This window comes from Macrotis lagotis, chromosome 2 (assembly GCF_037893015.1).
Source record: "Macrotis lagotis isolate mMagLag1 chromosome 2, bilby.v1.9.chrom.fasta, whole genome shotgun sequence".
In the NCBI taxonomy this organism is placed as follows: domain Eukaryota; kingdom Metazoa; phylum Chordata; class Mammalia; order Peramelemorphia; family Peramelidae; genus Macrotis; species Macrotis lagotis.
Genome location: NC_133659.1, coordinates 7695262 through 7703955, shown reverse-complemented (window position 1 = coordinate 7703955; position 8694 = coordinate 7695262). Strand labels below are relative to the sequence as shown.

The 8694-nt window shown below is 52.3% G+C and overlaps 1 protein-coding gene across 1 annotated transcript; it reads right to left on the bottom strand.

Moving 5' to 3' along the window:
* Positions 1-201: 201 nt before the first annotated feature.
* LOC141511089 (BOLA class I histocompatibility antigen, alpha chain BL3-7-like) lies at positions 202-2729 on the bottom strand. The gene is made up of 6 exons (XM_074220392.1): positions 2651-2729; positions 1865-2140; positions 1497-1772; positions 1021-1296; positions 831-935; positions 202-347 (listed from the first exon to the last, which is right to left on the bottom strand). Exons 1-6 carry the CDS (start codon positions 2712-2714, stop codon positions 202-204), a joined length of 1143 nt encoding a protein of 380 aa, XP_074076493.1. The 5' UTR covers positions 2715-2729.
* Positions 2730-8694: the final 5965 nt, after the last annotated feature.

Below are 8694 nucleotides of genomic sequence, written 5' to 3'. Positions count from 1 at the left end.
TAGTCTCTCAAGCTGAAGATGAAAGAGAGGGAGATCCTCTGTCCTCTCTGGCCCCCAGCCTCCCATCATTCTGAAGGACTGGCTTCAACCCACTATCCTCAGACTATCCCCCCTCAGCTTTACCTGAGCCCCTCCCCCTCCCAGGGCCCCAGGGAGTCTCACCTTTGGGTGAGAGGGAGAGATCATAGCCCTGGGTCACTGTTATTGCCTGGGGACAAAGGAGGGAAACTGGACAGTCAGGGACAGGCTCCAGAACCAGGGGATGGGGGGGGGGGAAGAACCCCCAAGGCAGATCCCTGGGGGCAGCTTCTCCTCCTCCTCCTCCTGTTCATGGCCTGGCCCCTCACCTGGAGAACAAAAACCATCCAGTGAGGAACCCAGGAGAGGAGGCCATGGGGAGGGCTCAGAAGTTGCTGGTTAGTCCTGAGACAGCAAATGTCAACTGAGGCTGCTCCCCTGTCCCCCTCTGCCCAGGCCAGCATCTAGATGCAGGAGAAAGGAGGAAAAGAGGTCCCCCAAAGGGGCCCATCCCCCCCCCCTCAGACCCTACATCTGTGCTCTCCAAGGCTGGTCTCCACCTTCTCTACTCCCCCCCCCCCCAGACCCCCAGCTCCTTTGGCTGAAATCCCTGGATTCCCTGGGACCTGAGGCTGAAGCCCCTCTCCCCCAGCCTGTGGGACCACTGCCTTTGCCCCCCACACACACACACACAGGTCTGTCCATCTGGAGTCTTGGGGCCTGGGCCTGTCTATGGGGCCCTAACATGGGAAATAGAGGCCGTGGGGACAGAGGGCCCTTCCGGGTTGGGGGGCCCCTCCAGGGTGGCCCACCTGAGCTCTTCTTCCAGGTCACGAGCCCCACAATGACTGCAGTGAGGAGGAGGAGGACCCCGAGAATGACCCCCAGGATGGTCCAGGTGGAGGAGGGTGGAGGCTCTGAGGGGAAAAGGGAGGTGACAGGCCCTGCCCCCACCTCCCTCTGCCCTGCTCCCAGCCCCCCCCCCCCCCCCAGTGTCCTTACCCCATTTCAGGGTCAGGGGCTCCGCCAGGCCCTGGTGCTGGACTCGGCAGGTGTAGCTCCCTTCCTGGCCCGGGGGCACCCCCGTGGTGACCCACGTCTGGAAGGTTCCCTCTCCCCCAGGCCTGGTCTCAATGAACTCCATGTCCTGGAGCTGTTCCTCCCCCTCCTTCAGCCAAGTCAGAGAGATCGGGGAGGGGTAGAAGTCCTGGGCCCGGCACCTCAGGGTGACCTCCCCGAGGGGGCCAGTGTGGCGGGTCACTCGGGCAGAGGGTGGGTCTGGGGGCAAAGGGCAGAGGCGGTGTCAGGCTCTCCCTTCCCCTCCTCTCCAGGGGCACGAGGCGGGGTGGGGGGTGACATCCGATGAGCCAGGCCCTGAGGTCCCGGGGTGCGCGGGGGTCCCGAGTGGGGCTGAGGGAGCAGGGCCCTGAGTGCCGCGCCCACGGGGGAGGGGAGGGGAGGGGAGGGGAGGGGAGTACCTGCCCGGGTCAGCGCCCCCCGGCCCATCTGCAGGTACTTCTGCAGCCACAGCACACACTCCTCCTCCAGGTAGGCTTTCCTTCTCTCGGCCACACTGCCCGCCTCCCACTTGCGCTTGGTGATCTCTGCCTGGGGCTGGGTCGCGGCCCACGTCCAGGTCTGGGTGTCCAGGGCCAGGTAGTCCCGTCCGTCGTAGGCAGACTGGGAAAACCCACGCAGAAAGCGCCCGTCGGGGGAGACCTCGCAGCCGTACAGGAACTGGAGGGTGTGGACGCCTGGGGGGGGGGGGAGGCGGGTCAGGGCCGCCACTTGCCCCCCCACCGTGGCCCAGCCCCGCCCGCCCCCCCGGAGCCCCCCCGGCACGCACCCCCCCGGCTCTGGTTGTAGTAGCCGCGCAGGGTCTCCAGGCCGGCTCCGAAACCCTGCGCCACGCTCTTAAAGACCCGCGTGTTCCGCTCCCAGTACTCCGGATCCTCCCCGTCCACCTGCTGCATCCAGGCCGCCCGCGGCTCCGCCTTCCCACGGGCGCCATCGAAGCGCACGAACTCGCGGGCGTCCACGAAGCCCACGGCCACGAAGCCGGGCCCCCCCCCCAGCTCGGAGCCGGACCAGCCGGTGGAGAAGTATCTCAGGGAGTGGGAGCCTGGGGGATGGGGGGGCCGAGGAGACTCGAACCCCCGCCCCGCCCCACAGGGCCCCTTCCACCTCAATCCTCACACTCCTGGACTTGGAGATCACTCCGCGCTCTCGGGGACCCCAGCTAGGGTGCTCCTCGGCCCCCAGCCCTCCACCCCCACCCCTGGGCCGGACTCCCGGCTCTCCCACGTCCCCCCTCAGCCCCCCTCGTGTCCTCACCTGCCCCAGCCTCATCCTCAGCCTCCTGCTTAACAAAGCGGCCCCGGATTCTCTGTCCCCGGCCTCGAGAGTTGGGGGGGCCTGGGGGTTCTGCCCTTTCCTGAGGCCCCCTCCCCCCCGGCACCGCTGCCTCCACGTCCCCTGCACTAACCCTCCCAAGCCCCGCCGCGGCCCGTCAGGCTACTGCCCCCCCCCCCGTACCCCATCCCCGGGCTCCTTCCTTCCAGCTCGGCGGGGAGCCCAAGGGAAACCCTTGGTCCAGCCGCCAGGCCACCCCTTCACCCCGGTCTCCCCTCACCTGCCCGTGTCCTGTTCACCGCCAGGGCCCCCACCAGGAAGAGGGAGCACAGCGGGGGCTCCATGGCCCTCGGCGCGGGGCAGGGGGCTGAAGCAGGGAGGCCGGGGCCCCGAGCGGCCCTGAACGTTTGATTGGCTGCGCCGCTGGCAGCCACTGTACGTCACCGGTGTCCGGGCAGGATGAGGCGGCAGAGATGGGGAGACCAAAAGCGAAAGTGACCCGGAGGGAAGCCCCCGCCGGGCGGCCTGGGACCCCGAGGAGCCTCGGACCCCGGGCGGCCTGGGACGACGAAGGGCCCTTGCTTTCTACTTGCCCCAGAGAAAAAGAAGGTCCCCTCCCCCCCGCCCTCCAGCCTCCCACCGTCCCCAGTGGGACCGTCCCCCCCTCACAACGGAGGCAGATTTCCCCTCACAGAGCGGAAGGAGTCAGAGAACTGGAGAAACCTGTAACCTGGGGGGGGGGGGGGGGGCTGCACCGCCCTGTTCATGGCCTCCGTCCCAGCTGCGATCAGCCCAGTCTGGCAGTGACACAAAGGCCCCTGTTGCTGAGGGTTCCGCCCCCCTTGGGCTGCCCTCGCCCGCAGGCTCTCCAGGGCTGTCTTCTCCCTGGGGCTTGGCCGCTTCTCTAGGGCACACCGTGCTCACCTGTCACTTTCGGGACTCTGCCACCTTCGTGGAGCTAAACGCGAGGATCCTCTTCCCCCCAGGCAGACGCACCCCCCCATAACGGACACACAGGGGCTTGGCTTCCCGCCTGCTCTGCTTACAAAGCCTGCTTCAGCCTCCACTGGGAAAGCAGACGTGGGGCTCCTTCAGGGGAAAGGAGGCTTCTACCGGGACCTTTCCCAGCTGAGGATGCCTGGAGGCTGTGAGGCAGGCGCCCAGGCAGAGAAAGCCAGAGGCCTCAGTGATGCAGCATGTTCTTATTACAGCAATCATGGGGAGAATTGGAGCCCTGTCTGCTGAATCATTCCTTCAACTTGTGTCATGCTTAGAGGAATTCTTTTCCTTTCTGCCTCTCTCTGTTCATGACTCAGTTTTACTGCCTTTGCTTACCTAACTGGACCATTAATAAATCTCACACAAGTGAATCATCCTGAGCGTGGATGTGCTTATCATACCTGGGAAATCGTTAAACCTGAAGGAGATAATGGCCCAGGCTTGATAGAGAACCAGGGCCTCGACAATGAACCAAACACCAGGAAATGGAATTGGGAATCAGAAAAGACTTTGTCTCCCCATAAAAGGGGCAGGGTTGTGCCTCAGTGAATGCGGCCCATGCCTAAAGTCAGGAAGACCTGAGTTCAAATTCTCAGATAGTAACTAGCTGCGTGACCCTGCCCAAGTCACATTACCCCATTGGCCTCAGTTTCCTCATCTAAAATATGAGCTGGAGAAGGAAATGACCAACCACTCCATTTCCTTTAATAAGAAAAGGACAAATGGGGTGACAAAGACTCAGCCACAACTAAAGAAAAGCAAAAGGAAAAGGCTTAATTATTCAAATGAATGAAAAGGAGAACAGTGTCAGCCTGTGGTTGGTCCTGAACCGCCTGAAATATGAACATGTGAATTTCTAGTGACATCGTTATCAGAAACAGAACCTGGGCCCATCCGTTAGGGTTTCTCTGTTTCTTGCCCAATCAGTCCAGCTAGGGTTAAACTTCAAATTTTGTGGAGAGCAAAGTTAACCCTGGAAAGGCTCTAAATAAAGGGCTCTATACTTTACAGACTGGGAAACTGAAGACCAAATAGGTTCAGAGATTTGTCCAGTCATAAAGGTAGGAAGCAGCAGAAGGGAGACATGAAGCTCCATCCCTTCATCCCAGATTCCAGCCTCTCTCTCCCCAGGCTGCTCTAGAGATAGCCCTGACCTGAAGCCCCTGTGGTGAAGGACACCTCAGCCCTGCAGACCTCATTGGAGTCAACACCAGGTTGCCCTCTGTCTCTGGCCTGCTTTCTCAGGGCCAGGTGTGAGAAGGCTCAGTAGAAATTTAGTTAACATGACCAAGAGGAGTCCCAGCAGGCACAACTAGCAGCTGAGAGAACATTGCACAGAGGCTGATTTCCCCTCAGTAAAGATCAGGCCTATGGAGAAGGGCAATGGCACCTCTGGAACAACCAGGTTCCTTTTCACACCTTGGAGGTGCTCAGACAGAGACTAGACCACCACGTGGTTATCATGTGGGAGTGCTTTTCAGACAGTAACTGCAGGAGATCCTCGTGTCTGAGGCCTCTTCAAGTCTTCTGAATTGGATTCCATTGACCTAAAGGCAACAAGTTGTGGCACAAAAACCCAGAGGATCCAGGAGGGAACCAAGAGACAAATGCAGACTTTGAGGCAGTCATCAAGATTAAGAAAAATCTATAAAATCTGGGACTTAGGAAAACATTGATAAGCTTGGAACCAGAGAGTGGAGGGCTTAGAATCAAGTGAATGGATTCACCTCAGAACTGGCAGATCAATGAAGTGAAGGAGTTTTACAAATAGGAGTGATAGGGGGTGGCTAGGTTGCACAGTGGATAGAGCACTGGCCCTGGAGGAGGACTTGAGTTCAAATTCGGCCTCAGACACTTTATAATTTCCTAGCTGTGACCCTGGGTAAGTCACTTAACCCCATTGCCTTGTAAAAAACAAACAGGAGTGATGGAAATATATTTGTAGCAGTAGAGGGAGCAGCAGAGAGGAATTGCCATGGTGAACTTCATATTGCATTCCCTGCAGTCACTGTGTAAAGTTTGCAGCTGGGGGAATGAGAACAACAATAGACAATTTAAGGAAATTCATTCCAAAAACATGGTACCAATAGATGCCTCTGCTTAAAAAAGTGAGAGTACTGACCTGAAGAAAATCATATCAGGTTGGTTTCAGACAAAATTGGCTGGGAAGGTTAAGCAGTAAAGTTATATCAATGAAATGTTTTGACTTTGGAACCTGGCTTTAGGAAGATAAGGACCCAGAAGGCAGGAAGAAAAGTAGAAAAGAATGGGTATCATCCCCTGGAGCTCCAGTTTCACTCGTTTCCCACTCAGTTCAGCTTCCTTGCTGATCCTTGTCCATCTTTCTAGCAGGTTCCTGCAGGGCTGTTTCCTCATCTCTCACTGGAGCACCAGGAGCCTTGTTGGAGTTGTCCAAATTGGAGACACTGGACTAGTGTGAGCAGCAAGGTTTCTCGAATTCTCTCCATTGACTCTGGCTTCTGCAGAGTCCTCCAGCCCAATTGCATCTTCTCACTGATTGCATGCCCTGCTCTCCTCTAAGGCTGTGGCATCACTACCTCCTGCCCACAAGTAGATTTATTCAATCCACTCTTGGGTCCTAATCCATTTTGCTCTAATCCATTTTGCTTCCAAATTTGCTTCTGTTCTGAATCCCTCACAATTTGGTTTGGTCACCACTGTTCTGACACTGGATGTTCTGAAGTGGTCCTGAATGATGCTGGGGGGCAATGACCTCCTCATCCTTCAAAATCTGACCTCTACTGCCTGTTCCTACTGGACCCTGCCCTCTCTCAGCTCCATGACATCTCTAGTTTCTTTTATTTTAAAATCAAGAATAAAAATTTAACTCCAATTGCCTCCATTTGTTAATGATCTCGTTACTTATACTCCACATTTTGAAGTTCTCTCATTCAAATAACCAGTTTCATTAGCTTTTCTTAATGACACAAAAGTGCAAGACTCACCTGTTCATTTCCTTCCATATTCTTACCTTGCTAAGTCACTTGAAGAAACTTGAAGAGAAACCTTCCACCCCATCCCATTGTAAAAAAAAAAAAAAGGCGGAACCAGATCTTAATTCAAAAATCAAATAAATTCCTGAAAGCATTTCAAACATTTTATGTCATTTCAAGTAAATGGGGACAGTGGCAGTTTTCTCTTTGATCATGTAGGAACATTTAGAAGGGAATTTCACTCAGTGTTTAAGAATAGGTAACTCAGGGGACAGCCAGGCGGTGCAGTGAACCTGGAGTCAGGAGGACTGAGTTCAAATGCAGACTCAGACAATAATTACCTAGCTGTATGACTTTGGGCAAGTCACTTAACCAAATAACCTTGCAAAAACCACACATACACACAAACAAAGAAAAAGACAAACACAAAAGAATAGGGAACTTCATCAAAGCCCCTGGCTGCTGTCCCCTGAGACCAGAGACATTAGCATAACTGGTTAGCATTGCAATATATAATCTTTTCACACAAGAGAAGTCCTGTTTCTCAGGTAGTTTTACATTTTCCTCTTTTTTTTCAGTTTGAGTATTTTATTTAATTTTTTTTAAGTTTACTTATTTCATTTTTAATTTTTTCCACCAGCTGCAACACTTAAATTTCAACACTTACTTCCAAAACCTTGAGATCCAAATTCTCTCCCTTCCTCCCTCCCTACTCTTCTCACTAAGAAAGCAAGTTACTTGGTGTGGGTTAAAAATGTGTAGCCATGAAAAACATTACTAAAATTGTCATTATGCAAAAGGATGCATAACACCTCTCCAAAAGAAAGAGAACCTCAACAAAAATAAAGTGAGGGGGAAAAAAGTACGCTTCAGTCTATATTCAGACACCATCAGCCTGTCTTTGGGATGGATAGCATTGCTTTACATTCGTTTTTACCCACAATTGCTATTGCTGGCTGTATTTTTCTCAATCCTATTCCCCCCCCACACACACACACCCTATTTATTCTATTCTTTTTCTCCTTTCTCCCTGTCCCTCCTTAAAATGGTGTTGTAGATGACTGCCCTCTCCCACCATCTTCCCCCTCTTCTCTCAGTTATATTCCTCCCTCCCTTCCCTCTGTCCCCTTTGTCCCATCCTTTTTCCTCTCCTATTTTCCCATGATAGTAAGACTCATTCACTCCCCCTCACTGTCCCTCATCTTCCACTCCACTGCAAAAGCTTTTTCTTGTCTCCTTTAACTAAATAACTTATCCCATTCTATCTCTCCTTTCCCTTTCTCCCAGTACATTCCTTTCTTCCCCATCAACTTCATCTTTTTATTGTCTTATACCTTTAAATTTAACTCTCTCCTGTGCCTTTTCTATATGTGCGCCTTCTAATTGCCCCAATTAAATGAGAAGGTTCTTAGGAGCTTTTGGTATCATCTTCCCATGCAGGAATACAAATAGTTCAACATCATAAAGTCCCTCATCATTTGTTCTTCCTGTCCACCCTCCTGATTCTTCACTTCAGTCCTGTACAAAGATTCTGGTCAGCTCTGCTCATCTCATCAGAAATGTTTGAAAATTCCCTATTCCACTGAATTTCTATTTTTTCCCCTGAAGGAGTATGTTCAGTTATGCTGGGGAGTAGACTCTTGGCTGTAATCCATGTTTGTTTGCCTTCTGGAATATCATGTTCCAAGCCCTCTGAGCCTTTAAAGTAGAAGCTGCTAAATCTTATGCTATTCTAACTGTAGCTCCATGATATTTGAGTTGTTTCATTCTGGCTGCTTGTAATATGTTTTCCTTGACCTGGGAGTTCTGAAATTTGACTGTAATACTCCTGGTGATTGTCATTTTGAGATCTCTTTCAGGAGGTGAATGGTGGAATCTCTCAATTTCTATTTTACCTTCTGCTTCCAGTACATCAGGGAAATTTTCTTGGGGAATTTCTTGAAAAATAAAACCTAGGGTCTATTTTTATTCATGACCTTCAAGTAGTCCAAACATTCTTACGTCCTCTCTCCTCTATCTGCTTTCCAGGTGAGTTGTTTTTCCATTGAAATATTTCATGGTTTCTTCTAGTTAATCCTTCTTTGGCTTTTGATTTATTATTTCTTGATTTCTCACAAATTCATCAGCTTCCCATTGCTCTATTCCACATTTTAAGGAATTATTTTCTTCAGAGAATTTTAGTATCTCTTTTCAATCTGACCAGTTCTGCTCTTTAAGGCATTCTTCTTCTCTCTGGCCTTTTGAACTGCTGTTTCCATTTGACCCAAACTGGTTTTGAAGAGATTATTTTCTTTAGTATTTCTTTGTATCTCTTTCAAGAAGTTGCTGACTTGGTTTTCATCATTTTCCTGCATCACTTTCATTTCTCTTC

Excerpts from the sequence above, each read along its gene's own strand:
- LOC141511089 (XM_074220392.1), bottom strand. The coding sequence starts at position 2,714 with ATGGAGCCCCCGCTGTGCTCCCTCTTCCTGGTGGGGGCCCTGGCGGTG. Across the intron at positions 2,141-2,650 it reads GGTGAACAGGACACGGGCAG|GCTCCCACTCCCTGAGATAC; the intron begins GTGAGGGGAGAC and ends CCCATCCCCCAG. Across the intron at positions 1,773-1,864 it reads CTACAACCAGAGCCGGGGGG|GCGTCCACACCCTCCAGTTC; the intron begins GTGCGTGCCGGG and ends CCCCCCCCCCAG.